General features: G+C 39.0%; 1 protein-coding gene across 1 annotated transcript in view; it reads right to left on the minus strand.

Annotated features, from left to right (window-relative positions):
- The window catches only part of MED13 (mediator complex subunit 13), a 132,187-nt gene extending 111,230 nt beyond the window's left edge, over positions 1 to 20,957 (minus strand). Inside the window, exons 1-3 of the mRNA XM_011953658.1 lie at positions 20,815 to 20,957; positions 18,738 to 18,972; positions 7,696 to 7,864 (exon numbers count right to left, since the gene is read on the minus strand). Of these exons, the coding sequence (XP_011809048.1) occupies positions 7,696 to 7,864; positions 18,738 to 18,972; positions 20,815 to 20,880 (470 nt within the window). The 5' untranslated portion in view covers positions 20,881 to 20,957. The remainder of the gene's footprint in view (positions 1 to 7,695; positions 7,865 to 18,737; positions 18,973 to 20,814) is intronic.
- Positions 20,958 to 21,028: the final 71 nt, after the last annotated feature.

Genomic DNA, 21,028 nt, shown 5'->3' on the forward strand with positions numbered 1-21,028 from the left:
AGACCATCCTGGCTAACATGGTGAAACCCCAACTCTACTAAAAATATAAAAATTAGCTGGGTGTGGTGGCACACGCCTGTAATCCCAGCTACTTGGGAGGCTGAGGCAGGAGAATCACCTGAACCTGGGAGGCAGAGGTGGCAGAGAGCTGAGACTGCGCCACTACACTCCAGCCTGGTGACGAAGCGAGACTCTGTCTCAAAAAAAAAAAAACTTAGAAAGCAACAACATTATTCTGGTTTACCACTTCAAGTGTTCTGCAAAATGCTGCTTTTTATTGTTGTTTCTAAGTACTATGTTTTTACTATTTCCTATAACTTAAAAAAAAAAAAATATGTGTAGGAGACATACAGGTCTATAGGGTCAATAATCTATCTCATATTTTTCATGCCTAAAATGCAGCTCCAATACTGGATAGCTGCATGAGCTTGGACAGATTTGTAAGAGTCTACAGTACGAATCATAGAAAGAAATTATGGTAAGAAAGGCTGGGCATGGTGGCTCACACCTGTCATCCCAGCACTTTGGGAGGCTGAGGCTGGAGGATCACTTGAGGCCAGGAGTTAGAGAACAGCCTAGTCAACATGGCCAACAGAGAAACCCCATCTCTACCCAAATTACAAAACTTAGTCAGGTGCGGTGGCGCACTCCTGAAAGTCCCGACTACGTGGGAGGCTAAGGCAAGAGAATTGTTTGTGCCTGGGAGGTAGAGGGTGCAGTGAGTTAAGATTGCACTCTGGCCTAGGAGACAAAGCAAGACCCTGTCTCCAAAAAAAAAGAAAGAAAGAAAGAAAAATTATGGTAAGAAAATCTCAACAAGGAGGAAAAATAGGAGAAAGAAAAGTCTTTCTTAGCATTTAATTTTTCTCATAAATGTTCTAGAAAGCATGAAAATGTAGAAAACTGACCACGCAAATTCTAGTGACATCATCACTTAAGACTTCAGAAATGATACATAATCATCTTGATGACAGACATTAAGGACAAAACATCATAGGTAGGCTACAGGGAAAACAATAAAGAGGCACATCCAGTCTGCTGAAGTAACTACACCTAATTTAGCAGAGAGTTGGTACCCTGACTGATACAAGGTATGAGATTCTTCTTGCCTTTGAGATTCTAGAGCATACTCACAATTTAGCATACAATTCCAGAAGGGTTCACTGACCAACAGAGAAGGTACCTTTCACCAACAAATACTACCAAGTTCAACTAGGCTTAAAGCCCTAGAACTGTGTTGTAAATACAACAGCCAATACACACATATAACTACTGGTGACTTAAAATCCAAACTGAGATAAACTCTAAGCATAGTACACAAACCTAATTTCAAAGACAGCACAAAAAGTAAACTATTTCATTAATACCTTCTGTATATTTAATTATATGCTGAAATGATATTTTGGACATACTAAATTTAAAAATATATTACAATTAATTTTGCCTATACATTTAGTTTTTTTAACTTTTTAAATGTGCCTCGAAGAAAATTTTAAATTACATATGTGGACATTATACTTCTACTGGACAGTACTACATTAGATGACAGGAAGAGAGGAAATGAGTCCATAAAAAAACCTAATAGCAATAGCTCCTAGCTTCTCTAGAAATTTGCCTTTTCAGAGACAGTGAGAAACCCAACCAAAGGACATCCTAATGCTACTAATAGTTAATAAAACATTTCCTGTGGAGACTTACATCTCATGGTGCCTATTTTTAATCAGTTTTGGAGATCATGAGATAATGTAAAAGCCATACATATGGCAGAAAATAAACATAGCTTTATGGGTGAAATTTAAAGCATATTCTTTCATTTACTTCCTTAAAAAGTTTGATTTTCTTTATTGAAGTACCAAAAGTACCGTTTTAATTATAAATATAAAGGTTCTTGTGTAAGCAATACCACCCGAAAAAATAACTTTCCGCAATGATGAAAATGTTCTACATCTACACTGCCCAATACAATAGCCATTAACAATAGCCATCCTTTCCTTCCTGTGAACTTTTACTGCTTTATCCCACAAAACCAAAACTTTATCACTCTCTGTGGACAAAGTTCTTTACTACTAATTAATTCCAGGGCTCTAATTATTCTAATACAAAGGCTTAGAACATATTGAACCAAACATTTAATCCTATTTTATGTTATGTCCAGCAAGGATTTATTATATTCTATTGTATGTCAATATGTATACACATAATGTAATACAGACAGACACACATATATAACATGTAATACTGTATATTGCCTTTTTTTTTTTTTGAGACGGAGTTTCACTCTTGTCGCCCAGGCTGGAGTGCAGTGGCGCGATCTCTGCTCACTGCAACCTCCACCTCCTGGGTTCAAGTGATTCTCCTGCCTCAGCCTCTCAAGTAGCTGGGATTACAGCCATATGCCACCACACCTGGCTCATTTTTGCATTTTCAGTAGAGACAGGGTTTCACCATGTTGATCAGGCTGGTCTCTTAACTCCTGACTTCATGAGCTGCCTGCCTCAGCCTCCCAAAGTGCTGGGATTACATGCATGAGCCACCACGTCTACCCTATATTGCCTTTTAAAATTGGAGTTAAAGGTAATTATTTTACATAAATACATCAAAAAAGATTTAACAACATATTTTTTCCATAGAAATCAATTATATATAGTTGAGGGAATGGGGTAAGATTAAAGTATATATTAAAATCAAACATGCTCCCTATTAATGTATTTCCCTCCTATACAATCTCATCTGCCACTTAACAAAACCTCCTATGTCAATATATACGTAAGATACTGAACTAGCTGTCTAAAAAAAGAATTCTTTACTAGTATCTTTCTATTCTGTATATCCTCCTAGAAGCATTTAAAACTTTTGCTAAATAAACTTTACTGCACACTCAGCTAAATGGCTACAACAGATTCAACATGACAAAAAGCTTAACCAAACACAATCTTAAGAAAGTCCTTGGCCAGGCGTGGGTGGTGTGTGCCTGTAATCCCAGTTACTCTGGAGGCTGAGGTAGGAGAACCAATTAGGCCTGAAGTTTGTGGCTGCAATGAGTTATGATTGCGCTACTGCAATCCATCTTGGGCACAAAGCAAGACCCTGTCTCTATTTAAAAAAAAGGAAAAAAAAAAAGAAAGTTATTATTCAAGATAATCTTATTCAAATGCACTCTCAAACATCACAAGTTCAGAATATCTTTTATAGAAGACTCTAAAACCTACATTAAGTCAATGGTACTTATTACAACCCATTTACTTGTGGGCTCACTAGAAAACTCAATGTCTGCCATGTGATCCAGTCCCCAGCAATGTAGGAAAACACCTAAACTATTCAAGAAAACACTGGTCATCATTCTTTTAACCAATTAACTGAAGACTGGTTTGTTCCTGTGGTTACTCTTATACTTGTGGGATTCTTTACAGGTAACCTAGCTATATCCCTAGAATTTGATTCCATTTCCTCTCTTTCAGTCCCTAAAGACTGTTAAAGTTAAACAGACAACTACATCACATGTAGGTCTAGATTATCAGAAAATGAGAATTTTTATTTAAAAATTTTAAAGAAAGGAAGAAGATAAAAAGGTAAGGAATATTATTTTCTCCTTTGTTCAGGTCAAACTAGTTTCACAGCATCAATTTTCTTTCTTTACAACTCTTGTTCTTTTTTCAGAATACTTATACCAAAAGTGAATTGATTAGTAAACAAAAACAGTCTATATGATGTTTCAGAATGGTCTAGAGACGCATTAATTTATAATTAATCTTTATCTACCTTCCCTATATCATTCCACTGAATTCAACAGAAAAGAAGTCCCATATCATAACTCTAAGACAGACTTAGTTGCTTGGTTTTTCTCCTTGCTATTCCATAGAAGGAAAAAGGGTAAGAAAGTTCCTGCAAAAAAGAGATTTGAGGACCAGCATTTATCTTTCCAGAATAAAGTCAGTTTTTATACCACAACTATGGTTCAAGAGTAACTCGAAAGAGCGTACACTATTTCTGGTAACACTTCACTAATAAAATACAATCTTAATTTAGTTCCCCTCCTAAATGGGTCAGCCCATGGAAAAACACTGGTGCTCAATTACATGGTTAAATAACAAGCAGAATCGGTTGGATTCATGAAAATCTCCAGTTAAAAGTTTTATTTTCGGGCCAGGCACGGTGGCTCAAGCCTGTTAAGCCAGTACTTTGGGAGGCCAAGGCAGACAGATCATGAGGTCAGGAGATCGAGACCATTCCAGCTAACACAGTGAAACCCTGTCTCTACTAAAAATACTAAAATTAGCCGGGCGTGGTAGCTGACGCCTGTAGTCCCAGCTACTCAGGAGGCTGAGGCAGGAGAATGGCGTGAACCCGGGAGGCTGAGCTTGCAGTGATCCGAGATCACGCCACTGCATTCCAGCTTAGGTGACAGAGTGAGACTCTGTCTCAAAAAAGAAAAAAAAGGTTGTATTTTCGGCCAGGTGTATTGGCTCATGCCTATAATCCTAGCACTTAGCAAGGCCGAAGAAAGTGGGTAGCTTGAGCTCAGGAGTTCAAGACCAGCCTAGGCAACATGGTGATATCTTGTCTCTACAAAATCTACAAAAATTAACTAGCCGTGGTAGTGTGTACCTGTGGTCCCAGCTATGCGGGAGGCTGAGGTGTGAGGATTACTTGAGCCTGGGAGGTTGGGCTGCAATGAGCCATGACTGTGCCACTGCACTCCAACCTGGGTGACAAAGTGAGAGATCTTATCTCAAAAAAAAAGTTGTATTTTTAATTTTTTTTTTTTTTTAGACAGGGTCTTGCTCTGTTGCCCAGGCTGGAGTACAACAGCACAATCCTAACTCACTGCAGCCTCAATATTCTGGGCTCAAGCGATCCTCTCATCTCAGTCTTCAGAGTGGCTGGGACTACAGGTGTGTGCCACTGTGCCCACCTGTTTTTTTGTTTTTTTTTTTTTTTAAAGAGATGGGGGTCTGCAGCCACAAAAAAGAATGAGTTCGGCTGGGCATGGTGGCTCATGCCTGTAATCCCAGGACTTTTGGAGGCCAAGGTGGGCGGATTACCTGAGGTCAGGAGTTCGAGACCGGTCTGGCTAACATGGTGAAATCTCATCTCTACTAAAAATACAAAAATTAGCCGGGCATGGTGGCGGGTGCCTATAATCCCAGCTACTTGGGAGGCTGAGGCAGGAGAATTGCTTGAACCCAGGAGGCGGAGGTTGCAGTGAGCTGAAATCGTGCCACTGCACTCCACTATGGGCGACAGAGCAAGACTTTGTCTCAAAAAAAAAGAATGAGTTTATGTCCTTTACAGGGACATGGATGAAGCTGGAAACCATCATCCTCAGCAAACTAACACAAGAACAGAAAACCAAACACCACATGTTCTCACTCATAAGTGGGAGTTGAACAATGAGAACACATGGATACAGGGAGGGGAACATCACAGACCGGGGCCTGTCAGGGGATAGGGAGCAAGGGGAGGGAGAGCATCAAGACAAATACCTAATGCATACTGGGCTTAAAATCCAGATGATGGGCTGACAGGTACAGTAAACCACCATGGCACACGTATACCTAATTAACAAACCTGCACGTTCTGCACATGTATCCCAGAACTTAAAAATAAATACATAAATAGGCCGGGCACAGTGGCTCACCCCTGTAATCCCAGCACTCTGGGAGGCCGAGGTGGGTGGATCATCTGAGGTCAGTTCAAGACCAGCCTGGCCAACATGGCAAAACCCTGTCTCTACTAAAAACACAAAAATTAGCTGGGTGTGATGGCAGATGCCTGTAATCCCAGCTACTCAGGAGGCTGAGGCGGGAGAATCACTTGAACCCAGGAGGTGGAGGTTGCAGTGAGCCGAGACAGTGAGCCAAGATCACATCACTGCACTCCCACCTGGGCACAGACTGAGATTCTTTCTTAAAAAAAAAAAAAAAAAAAAAGGCGCAGTGGCTCATGCCTGTAATCCCAGCACTTTGGGAGGCCAAGGCAGGCAGATCACGAGGTCAGGAGTTTGAGACCAGCCTGGCTAACATAGTGAAACCTCGTCTCTACTAAAAATACAAAAATTAGCTGGGTGTAGTGGCACACGCCTGTAATCCCAACTACTCGGGAGGCTGAGCAGGAGAATCACTTGAACCTGGGAAGCGGAGGTTGCAGTGGGCTGAGATTGCACCACTGCACTCCAGCCTGGGCAACAGAGTGAGACTCTGTCAATCAATCAATCAATCAATCAATAAGGCAGATATTGCTAACTGCCTACCCAATATCCATATCCACTTCTTTGATCTTTGGTATCTATCTATCACCCCTTTCTTCTCACTAACAAAAACTTGATTTTGTTCAGAGCAGCTATTTCCAAATAAAAGATATCTGTTTCTCTTAGTATGGCCAAAGATACGTCAGCTAGAGTTTCCAGAAAATAATTTACTTTCTGACTCAGGTGCCACACTTTCTTACTTCCTCCCTTCCTTTCTCTTCCTGCCTGGAATCCACTGTGAGGTCTGCAGGTATAACACACAGGAGGACCATGAAGATGTAAAGATGGCACAGCAGAAAACTCTGGGGAACCTTGAATCCTTGATGACATTACTGAACAGATATACCAGTACTAAACTATCTACCTCCACACTCCTTGCTACTGAGAAAAATCAATCCCTACATAAGCCAAGTAGTTAACGTTTTTCTGTCATTTTCAGCTGAATGCATTCCAAACTTATACAGGTATTTTGTTAACAATAAAGGTTTACGTTAATTTTCAAAGAGGAAAAAAAAATGAAAGCACCTTTATTTATCCAGGCTTATCTACTCATCCAGTCTACCAAAACTAAAAAGTTTGAAGAAAAAAAAAAAACTCCAGGTGCACATGAAAAAAGATGTACATATATGACATGAAAGACCTCAAAATGATTACAATCTCAACCAAATGTTCACTTCACATCCTCTTACACCTTTCAGGAAAAATCAGTAAGTTCCCTTTAATTTTCTCTTCCCCACATCCCATCTTAGTTGCCCCTGGTTCATCTCTCTTGAAGTCTCACTAACTCAATGACTGCTGGGAACTTAAATCTTTTGACAGACTATGCCTTATATTATCTAAATCACAGAGAAGCGTAGTAACCTGAAGGTTTTAATTGCACAGCAGGAGGTATCTATCATAAGTCTTCTGTGCCTCTATCTGCAACTACTCTAACAATTAGTGTCATAAATTTGCTTAATTCATTGCTCAAGAAAATTATAAGCTCTCAAAGAGTAAATGCTCTTATACAGAAAACACAAATTTAAATTACTTTAATTAAAGGGAATTGAGAGACTGGGAATAAGAAGGGTTAACTTAATCCAAAACATACTCACAGATCACTATCTTTAACAGGTGTTAATGTTACTTAACTTTAATATCAGAGTGCTGGGCATACACTTCCATGCCTAAGGATCTGCTTTCATCCCATATTTTGTCTATCATCCCAAATCAAAATTTAGGCCACTGTATTAAAATATAGCTTATTCCTACTGTAAGAAAATTCTTAAAGAGTGTAAAGTGGTTTTAAAAAAAAAAAACAAAAAACCTGACTATATCTAGTACTTTGTCACTGATAACCTCCTGAATATGTCTGTATGATATTAGCTTGTTTTATCCCACATTCTCTGTAAAGACACAAAAAGGAACAAATCTAAAGAAATATCACATCAGAATTTAAGAAAGCTTACCTTTTATTTATAGGTTTTTCGTCTTTTTCATAAGGCTTTACAAACCACTTGCCAATACGTACAAAATTCCTGTTCATTAAACACCGTTCCAATAGATTGTGAACTGCTTTGAAAAGCAGAGTACGGCATTCATAGGAAAGTCCATTCTCCCACACTCCATCTTCTTCTTCTAAATGAGAAACGAAGGAAACTGTAAGTAAAATAGTGGCACTATAATCTATTCAAAGCCAAGTAAAAAAGGTTGCAGTTTAAACTCTATATTCATCAACACTACCTTATCCCAGAATATCAAGCTACAATCACTTCAATGTATCTCTAGACATTAGCAGGTTTCAAAGTTATTCCATAAAGAATAAAAGGTCTAAGTGCCATATACTCTATTAAATTACCTGAAAAGTATTTTTCCACCTTATAAAATTCAATGACATCATGAACATACTGAATTGGTTCCTGTATTAATGAAAAGGACGCTTGTTTGCATAACCTGGAAAATATTAAACGCACTCTATACCTACGATGTCAATTTCTAAGCTGGCTCACTTGTTACTTTGTCCTAATTCCCCCAATCACTCAACCTGTCAAAAAAATTAGCCAGTTAATAATTAAAGTCAAAACATTTCATGTCCATCAGCATTCTAATCCATGACTCTACTGTAACACTAAGTGATGAATAAAAAGGAAGCTGTTGGCACAGAGCCTAACAAGCAGTGCACTATCAGCCACCTTAGGTCTCATTTCAACCAAATTATTCCCATGATTATTATTCAGTATAGGATCCTTTACTTGGGGGAGAAATTTAAAAATTTAAAGACTTAAATTGTAAATGGCACTTCTGTCATATAAAATTATAGCTATCTTCACTAACTACACAGCTTCAATTTTGCCAGCAAATCTATTAATCACTCCAAGTTAATTTACCAAAAAAACACTAACAGTCATTTTGAGATAAGTCTGGATGTAGGTCAGAAAAAATTTTTTTCATACTCTATCCATTTCATATCTGTCACAAAGCATTTAAAAAATCATGCTACAAATAATGATACTGCTTCAGCATTTTAACTTTCATTACAAGATTTTAAATTGCTTAGTCTAAATATAATTAACTCTCCTTCTATAGACTATATACCTTTATAAACATTTTATAAATATGGGTTATCTGTGTTCGATGTTTAAGTAAAAATAAAAGACAAACCTTTCTCACTTCAACACCAAAAATGCATACACTATACCCACAGAAAAACAGACACAATATGAGCTTTCTTTTTTTTTTTTTTTTTTTTTTGAGATGGAGTCTTGCTCTGTCACCCGGGCTGGAGTGCAGTGGCCGGATCTCAGCTCACTGCAAGCTCCGCCTCCCGGGTTTACGCCATTCTCCTGCCTCAGCCTCCTGAGTAGTTGGGACTACAGGCGCCCGCCACCTCGCCCAGCTAGTTTTTTGTATTTTTAGTAGAGACGGGGTTTCACCATGTTAGCCAGGATGGTCTCGATCTCCTGACCTCGTGATCCGCCCGTCTCGGCCTCCCAAAGTGCTGGGATTATAGGCTTGAGCCACCGCGCCCGGCCGAGCTTTCGAATAAAAGCAAAGACATGTATTAAGAATTATACATGGTTTATATGCACAACTGATACAACAAATGGGTAGAACAAACACTAAATAAAAAGCAAGACAGTGGACTTTAACTGCACTAGAAATTCTGTGCTACTACAAAGATTAAAGTTGATTTTATGTTTTTTTTCCTAAATGATAGTCAAGTCTTTCAAAGCAACTAATTTTATTTTATTTCATTTCATTTTAAATAAGCTTTAGGCTGGGCGCAGTTGCTCACGCCTGTAATCCCGGCACTTTGGGAGGCTGAGGTGGGCGGATCACCTGAGGTCAGGAGTTCAAGACCAGCCTCGCCAACATGGTGAAACCCCATCTCTACTAAAAATACAAAAATTAGCCAGGCGTCATTGGGCAGCCCTGTAATCCCAGCCACTCGGGAGGCTGAGGTGGGAGAATCACCTGAGAGGGAGAGGTTACAGTGAACCAAGATCATGCCACTGCACTCCAGCCTGGGACAGAGTGAGATTCAGTCTCAAAAACAAAAAAAGGTAAGCTTAGGGGAAAAAAAGTGGAGTAAGTTTTAGAAAATGACAATATATCAGAATTGGAATAGAATTTTTTAAGTCTAATATTAATCATAAATATTAAATATGAAAAATTCACATTCTATTATGTCAAAGACACCGTTATCTACTTTCATTTAAAACCAAAGCATTTATGGGTTTCACTTTATTTTTATTTATTTATTTATTTTTTTTGAGACGGTGTCTTGCTCTGTCGCCCAGGCTGGAGGGCAGTGGCCGGATCTCAGCTCACTGCAAGCTCCACCTCCCGGGTTCACGTCATTCTCCTGCCTCAGCCTCCCGAGTAGCTGGGACTACAGGCACCTGCCACTTCGCCCGGCTAGTTTTTTGTGTTTTTTAGTAGAGACGAGGTTTCACCGTGTTAGCCAGGATGGTCTCGATCTCCTGATCTCGTGATCCGCCCCTCTCAGCCTCCCAAAGTGCTGGGATTACAGTCTTGAGCCACGGCGCCCGGTCAAGGGTTTCACTTTATTAAAGAAAATATTAGACTAGGAGAATAGAGAAGTGGCACAAAGTGACTTCACTTTAATTAATTAAACGTCTAGATCACAAGCATATTTGTGAGTTGATAACAAAAAAAAGAGAAAATAATCTTTCTCAATTGATCTGCTTTCAATTTGAGGTCCTACCATTTCAAAATTAAACAGCTACATTAAGACTTTTACCTCAAATTATGAGACTTATGACTACTAGAATATACATGTTCTTAATTCCAACAGAATTATGTTAGGAATATCTCCCAATTCTTCACCTCTTTATAATCAATTTAGTATCTTTTATTATCTTTTATTTCAAAAATCACTACCTTCTGATAGTTACAACACTTGTTCTACAGAAGAAGCCACTATCAACATCTTTTTTCTATCTAAGTTTTAAAGCATCAAAGACCCAAGACACAGTTACTATTTGTAAGTATCAAAAGTTGTAGAGTTGTTATAAACTTTGAATAAATTATTCATTTAAAACTAGAGAATGACTTTGCCTTCTTCCCAAAAACAGTAAATAAAAAAATCTGCTTTCGGGGAGGCTGAGGACAGGTATGGTAGCTCACGCCTGCTGTCAGGGAGGCTTAGGCCAGGTGTGGTGGCTCATGCCTGTAATCCCAGCACTTTATTAGGAGGCCAAGGCAAGTGGACCACTTGAGGCCCGGAGTTCGAGACCAGCCTGGCCAACATGGCAAAACTCCATCTCTACTAAAAATATAAAAATTAGCCGTGCATGGCACAGCTGTAGTCGCAGCTACTCAAGGGGCTGAGGCATGAGAATCACTTGAACCCAAAAGGTGGAAGTTGCAGTGAGCTGAGATCACACCACTGCACTCCACTGTGGGAGCGACATAGCGAGACTGACTCAAAAAAAAAAAAAACTTTGCAATAGTAAAAGCTAAAACACAATAATTTATAAATTTTCACATGAAATTCTAAAAATTGTATGGTTTTATTTTGTAAAATCTATTTCAATTAAACCTGCAGTTAAATGAATTAAGAATATTTAATGTGAGGCCATGCGCAGTGGCTCATGCCTATAATCCTAGCACTTTGGGAGGTCGAGGCAGGCGGATCATCTGAGGTCAGGAGTTCAAGACCAGTGTGGCCAACATACCGAAACCCCATCTCTACTAAAAATACAAAAATTAGCTGGGCAAGGTGACATGCACCCGTAGTCCCAGCTATCCGGGAGGCTGAGGCAGGAGAATCACTTGAACTGGGTGGCAGAGGTTGCAGTGAACCAAGATCCTGCCACTGCATTCCAGCCTGGTGACAAAGCAAGACTCTATCTCAAAAAAAAAAAAAAAAAAAAAAGGGAATATTGAATGTGGTTTAGAAAAGTAGTCAGTATTAATCTTCAAGCATCTCTCCCTCATTATTCTAATGCTTTCAAAGGGCATAGGCATCTTATGTCCCCAATGCCCAAAATTCTCATTAACACTAAATGGGAGCTATGCATAAAACAAACAAGCAGAGACCACCTGTTGAGGTTTTCTAAACCCAACATATCTCTGAAGTATATCTTCATTTATATGGCAAGTGACTAAGCAACCATTACACTAAAGTAATATAATTTCATATTTTGTTGCTGAGAAAAATAAGAATAAGTCCCAATAATGCTCAATAAAAAGTCTGAAGGTTTTTGATTTTCTTGGGAATGACTTAGAAACAAGAAGCCTACGGAGCCAAGCTTCTAATATGCTGACAATCTAATAATCTTAATAAAAGTACTCTCTACATGTTGTATTCAGATATGAAAAGTGAAATGGTACAACCAACTCACCCAAGGCATAGTGATACGCACTATTTACACTAACTGAAACAAGCTATTGAATCTCAACATCAGCATTATAATAGGGAGGGGAAGGAGAAGGGAACACCTAGCTCTTCTGAACTTAACCAGAGCCTAACAGAAAAAGTCTGCTTAATCCATTTAAATATTTTCCTCCTCTAGCCAGGTGCAATGACTCATGCCTGTAATTCCAACTACTTGGGAAGCTAAGACAGAAGGATCACTTGAAGCTAGGAGTTCAAGACTAGCCTGGCAACACAGGAAGACCCTGACTCCAAAAAACTTTTTTTTAGTTAGTGGGGCATAGTAGCACCTGCCTGTAGGCCCAGCTGCTGGGGAAGCTGAGGTGGGAGGATTGCTTCAGTCCAGGAGTTGGAGGCTGCAATGAGCTATGATTAAGCACTGTAGGCTGAGTGACAAAGTGAGACCTCCATCTCTACAAAAAAAAAAAAATTCTTCCTCTTGTAGCTGTATGTCCAGAGAAAACAAAGTTTTCAACTCTGCATTCTTAGTACTTTTCTGTTACTATCAGCATTACAATTCTTAATCATCAGTGTTTCTTGAAATTTTCATGGATGATTTATTGGAAGAAAACACAAATGCTAAATTTGATTACCATATTTTCTTCCTGAACATACAGAATACAGTAGTGCCAAAGCATGTGATAAGTCATCAAAATTCTCTATCAATAGGGAAAAAAAATCACAACCAAAAAAGCAAATACACCGTGCACTCAACATTCTTCTCAAAACTGGCATCTTTAAATATCTCTACAGTGGTAAAAAACGAATCTTCTCCTATATAATTTTGCTAAACTATTAAAATGTAACATATGCTAATGAATGGCTCAAAAATTAACATGGTAGAAAATATCGGCCGGGCGCGGTGGCTCAAGCCTGTAATCCCAGCACTTTGGGAGGCCGAGACGGGCGGATCACGAGGTCAGGAGATCGAGACCATCCTGGCAAACACGGTGAAACCCCGTCTCTACTAAAAAATACAAAAAACTAGCCAAAACTAGCCGGGCGAGGTGGCGGGCGCCTGTAGTCCCAGCTACTCAGGAGGCTGAGGCAGGAGAATGGCGGGAACCTGGGAGGCGGAGCTTGCAGTGAGCTGAGATCTGGCCACTGCACTCCAGCCCGGGCGGCAGAGCGAGACTCTGCCTCAAAAAAAAAAAAAAAAAAAAAAGAAAATACCATGTAGTTCCTGAAATAAAGAGAAATGTTTAAATGCTAGATCAGTGTTTCTCCTGAATAATCATTAATAACCAACACATTCAACAAATATACTGAGAGCTTTAAGTTGGCTGCATCATTATCTATGGCAAAACTTGAAAAACTGATTTAAGAACAGCATAATATGTTATGTTTGACTTGAAAACTTAGAAAATACACTTGATCAAAAAGAACAAGTATGCAGCAAATGAAGTTGTCACCTAGAAGACTAGCCAATTTGAAGAGTCAGACCACATCACAAGTTAATTTTACAACAGTAGAAATGAATTACTCTCTTTAGATTACCTGGGGCACAAAACAATGTTTTAGTTTGGCTGGGACTAGATTCCTATGCCTGGCTGTTTATCTATCTGTCAATCCGATTAACATCTGTCATTTAAGGTTAAAGTCCACTACAGTTAATATCCTTCAATAAAAACATCCAAAATTAAATTCAGAACAATAGTCCACTTAGTTTGAGCACTATTCATTATGATAAAATTCTGGTATAATAAAACTATCTGAACATGTTACTAAAATCTACTTTACAGACCTCAGGAGCCAGGAAAAAGAAGAAATATTTTTAGCCCTGAGTTTTTTTAGTTCACAAGGTATCAGTTTTCTCAAACAGTCTCATCACAGTCTAACTCGCTATGACTTTTTTAAGATGACAAACGGGAGAGGACGCAGTTTTTGCTTTTATTTTTATTTAAAGGGAAAGAATAAAAGTCAATGATGACAGCAATTGAATTCCAAAAACGTTAGAACACAGAATAAAAATACGTAGAAAACTCGCCTTCAAGACACATTAATGAAAATGAAACAATCTTGCTCTGAAGCAAATTAACAGTACACTTAAAAGTACCAGTCCTACCCACTACAGAGATTTTTGACCAGAGGGACTGAGCTAAGATTTTCCCATCACCCATTTTATGCCTCTTTTACTCACTATCACACAACCATAAACAAAGCTACAAAATCTAATTTTTTTAAAAAAGGGGCCGGGCATGGTGGCTCATGCCTGTAATCCCAGCACTTTCGGAGGCTGAGGCAGGCAGATCACCTGAGGCCAGGAGTTCCAGACCAGCCTGGCCAACATGGCAAAACCTCTACTAAAATCTCTATTAAAAATACAAAAATTAGCCGGGAATGGAGGCACATGCCTGCAGTCCCAGCAACTCGGGAGGATGAAGCAAAATCACTTGAACCTGGAAGGCAGAGGTTGCAGTGAGCCAAGATTGCCCCACTATACTCCAGCCTGGGCGACAGAGCAAGACTTCATCTCCAAAAAAAAGAAAAAAAAAGAAAAAAGCTGTAACCCCAAAGGAGTTTTATTCTCTAATCTTTTTGTATCAAAACACATCCACACCGATTCAACTAATCACTATCCTATAGAGGATAAAACAAAAAGTAAGAAAATCATCTATGTTTGGCTTTGGAATTCAAGAGATTTTTTTTTTGAACAAGTATCTTTCCAAATGTTATAGTTAGGCTAATACTAGTTAGCACAAATTCTGATCCAAAAATCACCCGGCCTCTGCAAATTACTTTGCTCAACAGTATTGACTTACTGCTACAAAATGAGTAACTGAGGGTTTAAAGTATGTATTAAATCAGATTTGATTTGCTGTAATGGATCTCTGCCAGTTAGCAATATAAGTTTACATTCTATTTCTACACATCAGCTAAACTTGAAAGGAAGGTAACCCAAACAAATGCTAAGTGATATAAGAGAGACTGAAATTTAAAATATACTATGGAATCTGAGCAGACTCTTCAGAACTGTCGAAATCATCAAAACCAAGGAAAGTCTAAGAAACTGTCACAGTCTAGCAAAGCCTAAGGAGACATGACAATTAAATATAATACGGGTATCTTAGATGAGATCCTAGGAAAGAAAAAGGATATTAGGCAAAAAAAAAAAAAAGAAAGAAAGAAATCCAAATATATACTTTAGTTAATAATAAAGTATCAATATTGGTTCATTAGTTAATTTTTTAAAATACACTGCATGACACAAAGGAGCTAAGGAGGTTAAACAAAGGCAATTCTGTATTTCTGTTATTGAATATTCCAGTTAAGAAAAACAGAATTCTAATCTTTGAAAAAAGAAATATTTCCCTCTTCCCCCACTACCAAGAAAAACGAGGGCAATATTATCACCATAATCAAAAACACTTCAGTAACAAGATGTGGTGTGTGCTGACCCAAACAGAAAGACACTGTCTGTGAAGAGCAGGCTCAAGCTAAATTAACCAGCTTTTTAGTTACCACCTGGGTCCTTCCGGTACCCCTTTCCTCAGTGCTACACCTCCACTTGGAACTCAGGACTGCCTCCAGCAGCTGATGCTACCCTGTACTGTCCAGCTGCTCTCTTCTCAGGGGAGCTTAAAAGAAGGAAATAGAGTGCCACAGATGGGAAGAAATGAAAAAGGGGTTAGCTAGAGAGACAGAGTTAGACTAATTACCCCAAGAGGGAGGCAGACGCTGTCCCCAGAGCAAAGAAAAGGGCAAGACAAATATATTCCATCTGAAAAGATCTTATTATTCTTTAAGATACGTCTGATTTAAGTAACAACATTCTTAAGAACAGGTTTTATTAAAAAAAAAAAAGCTAAAACATATAAATACCACTGACTATGCAAACTATAACAGTACAGGACAAGCTTTGGAACAATAAATACGATCACATACCACTCCTGATTGTATTTCAGTTTACTATTTCAATCACTTCACTTTAATAAATTTTTAAGTTATTTACGCCTGGCGTGGTGGCTCACGCCTGTAATCCTAGCACTTTGGGAGGCCGAGGCAGGTAGACAGACTGCGCTCAGGAGTTTGGGACCAGTCTGGGGAACACGGTGAAACCCCGTCTCTACTAAAAATACAAAAAATTAGCCAGGCATGGTGGTGGGCACCTGCAGTCCCAGCTACTCAGGAAGCTGAGGCAGGAGAATGGCGTGAACCCAGGAAGCCGAGCCTGCAGTGAGCCAAGATCGCACCACTGCACTCCAACCTTGGCAACAGAGACTCTGTTTCAAAAAAAAAAAAACCAACCTCCCCAAAATTACTTTCATTCACGTTCAAGATCACTATCTTTTTTTTTTTTTTGAGACAAGAGTCTTACTGTGTTGCTCAGGCTGGAGTGCAGTGGCGAGATCTCAGCTCACTGCAACCCCCACGTGCCGGGATCAAGTGTATCTCCTGCCTCGGCCTCCCGAGTAGCTGGGACTATAGGCACGTGCCACCATGCCCAGCTAATTTTTGTATTTTTAGTAGAGGCAGGGTTTCACCATGTTGGTCAGGATGGTCTCTATCTCCTGACCCTGCGATCTGCCTGCCTCAGCCTCCCAAAGTCTTGGGACTACAGGCGTGAGCCACCGTGCCCAGCTGATCACTCTCTATTTTAAAAGTACAAGTAACTACGATTTTTGAAAATTATGCTAAAAATCAAAGCTAAACTAGAGAAAAACGTTTAAGACTGTAACCTAGTTTCAGTGGAGAAAACATATCTGACTGGTAACATGAAACCTAGAAGAAAAAACTGACTTCTAACAATATACATCAAAGCAGCTCACATCTAACTTTAATAGTCTCTTAACTTTCACAATATTATTTCTATTATGGTAAAACTAGGCCAGGTGCAAGGGCTCACACTTGTAATCCCAGCACTTTGGGAGGTTAAGATGGAAGGATCACTTCAGTTCACGAGTTCAAGACCAGCCTGGTCAACATAGCAAGACCCCATCTCTACTTAAAAAGAAAAAAAGAAAAAAAAATTAAACATTATATATCTCTTAAAATTATCTTTGATTCTACAAAGTGTATTTCATGAAATCTTTAAAAAAGATCTGTTTAGTCTGTTTAGATGCTTTGCCAACTTTATTAAGAAGACCAAAGCCCCTAAGTCAGCATCATAGTTTTATCGATAATTATGTTTTATCAACAAATATATTTTATCAATAGTTTATAGTTTTTCAACAATGTTATACAGTCTCCAAACATTCTAGTAAGGTGATAACTCAAATACTATATCCAAGTCAATGAAAGAAAAGAGAGGCTGGCAGACTTAGCTTTTGGCATGATTAGAAAGCACTGTCTTGCTAAAACTACTATATATACATACACCATGTATACGTATATGTATATACATATACACATCATTTTACACATTTAGAACTACATTAAATACAAAGAGCTAAGGACTAGACTCTGCAGCAGGCATCTTATTAGAAAAACTACAAAAGCTGGAAAGCTTTCTTGAAGAAATGCAATCACTCTCAAAAATAGTAATTAACACGGGAGAATATGTTCATTAGAATGTGAAAAGCAATTATCAAAACATACAAATGTAACACGTACATTCCTACATAAATGTTGGTCTTACTAAGTACCAGTTCAAGATACAGACACCTAGAATACATTCTATCCAGAAATAAAATAGATCCTATAGGTCATAGGGACAATAACAAAAACTTCAGAGTACTCAATTTCAAACAGGAACTTTAAAAAAATTATCTAGAAATCCTAAATTTATCTGTCAAGAATCATTATCAAACTATCTTACTGAAGTCTTCGGAACCTTATAGCATACAACCAATCATTTACATTCCTATTATCTAAGATTCAGTTAATACTGACTTTGACAGTTTAAAGCTTCAGTAATTATTATGAAAAACTATAGTTTCTCTTTCTAAAGTAGCATTTGGTCCTAAAAGTCAAGAAAGTAAGGAAGTAATCACATTGATTTGCTCATAATAAAATTGTTTGTGTAACCTTTTAGATTATGATCCCATGTCCTATGAAAGCTAAACAAGTTGGCACTTGTCTCTTATTGAGTATGTTTGACAGAACAGTATATGAGTCACTTTCCAAAAATAACTAAATTAACATATGCCTTCATATGTTACTCAAATAGCACAAATGACAATAACAAAATACTTACATACCTTAAAACACGCATACACACACACACAAACACAAGGATAGTTACATTTCCAGTACTTTTAGAATCATCTGTCCATTTAACGCAAAAGACTCAACTTTGACAGTGGATGAAGTGACTCAAAAGTTACATCTGGCTTCAAAACTATTACATGACTTTGTTAGGAACTCTGTTTCCTGATTCCATTTTTTGAGATTAATGTAGCATGCCTTCCTTGGACCCTAACTACCGGTGAGAAATTAAGAAGAGAGGTGGTAAAAGGAGAAAGTTATTCAAGCCTAAAAAACCCAGCTATAACATGGATAATTTAAGTAAAATAAAATAATCATGGTGAAATAAAACATGAAGCTCAATTTTTATCTGGCCTCCTAAGTGTCCCACAAAAACAAACTTAATTTGTAATACAAATGATATTCTGGGAGAAGTATACAATGTTGCCATATCATTAATTAGAAATGGAAAGTTTCTTTCACCTGATAAGTCATGGTGAATAAGGTCAGCAAAATTGGGGTCTTCACCCCACCAAAATATCCACAATTCTCTTCTTCCAGGTCTTTGATCTCGCCGCCAAACACCAAGTACATCTGCCTTAAGGCAGCGACTAAAACTGCTCAAAATGGGGTCTTCTTCTGTCACAGGAAACAGAATAGGGGCAGAAGTTGGGCCTTGCCATACATATTTTTTCCATTTAATTCCCGTCAAGTCAGCCTGAAGGAAAGAAAGCATAATGTTTTATTATTGCATATTCACTCAAAGTCAAAAGTACTCCATACGATGTCTCTTATTTCATTAAGACATTACAATTTTTCAATGTATGCTTGAGCTATTGAATGCAAATTAGAACCAAAAAAAAAAAAAAAGACTTTATAATTCAACCACCAACAATTTTAGGGAGAAGAACACAGTTAAAAATTAACACCACCATGTCACTGAATAGCAAGCAAATATGTACTCCAAGTAGAAATAAAAGAAACTGAATGAAGTTAAATATAGACACACACTTCAATATGCAAACAGAGTACATTTTTCTCTGTCCTAAATGGTCACATTTATTCATTGGTGTCAAACGTTTAACTGAAAATCAATTATTAAAGACCCTATCATGGGTTTTTATTCCACATTTACAGAAATAATGTATCCAATGAAAAGACATCTGAATAAGTCCTGAAAAAAATCTATGTTAATTCTTCACACATACCCCTGTCGGAAAAGTCAAATAACTGCTCACAAAGAACTGTCAGATTTGTGCTAGTCTATCTTCAAAGAGCCTGATCCTAAAAGTACCAAAAATAGACTGAGTTGGATAAGATAGAATACAAAACCTGGTGTATGTCTTATTATATGTGAAGAGATGCTGATTAATGGACGTTGAAAAGAAAAACATGCTGTAGAAGAGGATAGAGAATGAAAGATCTCAATTTAGCATGCAGAAAGAAATTCAAGAGGAATTCAACAATTTAATCTAACTTAAAGGAGCAAAGCATAAGGTGCCAAAAATGAAACTGCTGATACATGACTGGCAGTTTACACTTGCCAACTAGTTGTGCTCCGCCCACTTAACTCACTTACCTATCATATACTCTTAATATTTCTCATAGCACAAAGGAGAAAATGAAAAAATAAAGTCACCCAAACTTCAAGTCATTGATGAAGCTCAGCTACTGTCCCACACAGGCCAAGTTATTTGCAACAGTTGGTACTTCTGAAAGTCTTAACTGCTGGAAGTTACCAGACCTGGGCTAACCTACACAATAGTCATCCCTACACCCAGCTTCTCTGGACTTTTCATTTCAATCAAACAAGGGAGCAGCCTGCTCAAAACATTCTGAAAAAGCAACCAAAACACAACAAATATAGAAACAGTGCAAAACCACAGCACCTCGTCCATTAGCCCCCTTCACTCGCACAAAGAAAATTACGTTCTAATAAAAGTAAGATGGCTAGAAATTGTCAAAAATGGCAAACTGTTTTCAAAGTTTAAAAAGAAAACATACGAAATGCCACCTACTGGTTTTTACAGAGACATCTTAAGTCACCCAAGGAAGAAACTAACCTTGCGTTAGTTTGACTCATACAAAAAAAATGTAAAACGAAGACAGGTTTCTGGGGCATAAGTTCTGGGGTCCTGTTTACATGGGGAAACCAAATTAAAAGGGTGAGACATAAAGGCGGTGGGGAGCAGGGGCAATAATGGAAAGTGTGAAGCTGCGATACAAGGCCAATAAGCCGAAAAGCAACAGTTAAGCAAGAGAGAGGAAAAGGTTACTGTCCTGCCAGATAAGGAGCTCAAGTTGAGGACGAGACTACGGTGAAGAGGAGAATCCGAAAGAAAACGAGAAAAAATGCCAACACTCCCCAAACAGAGCCCGGGACCGTGGGAGAGCGAACGCTGTCTCCCGGGGTTGGCCGCGGAGCTTCGCAGGGCGCCGGCTCCGGCTGGGCCTCGCCCGGGGACTCGGGCATCTGGACCAGACCCGGCCCCCTCCCCCACGGCCCAAGGGCGCACCTCGCGGCCCCCCTCCCTCGGCGCCCGCCGGCCCCGGCACTCACCAGGCAGAAGAGGTTACAGTGACAATCTTCCAGGCTGGCCCCGTTCGGCACGAAGGAGGCACTCATCGTCCCTCACAGCAGCCGCCGCCGGCGCCACAACCCACCATCCGCCATTACCGCCGCCTCCGACCAGAGAGAGAAACACAGACACCGGGGAGGGCGTGGGGGGGTAGTAGTTGGGGGGGCGGTGGAAGAGGAGGCCGCCGGGCCGCCC

The sequence above is a fragment of the Colobus angolensis genome, unplaced genomic scaffold, assembly GCF_000951035.1.
Source record: "Colobus angolensis palliatus isolate OR3802 unplaced genomic scaffold, Cang.pa_1.0 Scaffold37, whole genome shotgun sequence".
Classification (NCBI taxonomy): Eukaryota; Metazoa; Chordata; class Mammalia; order Primates; family Cercopithecidae; genus Colobus; species Colobus angolensis.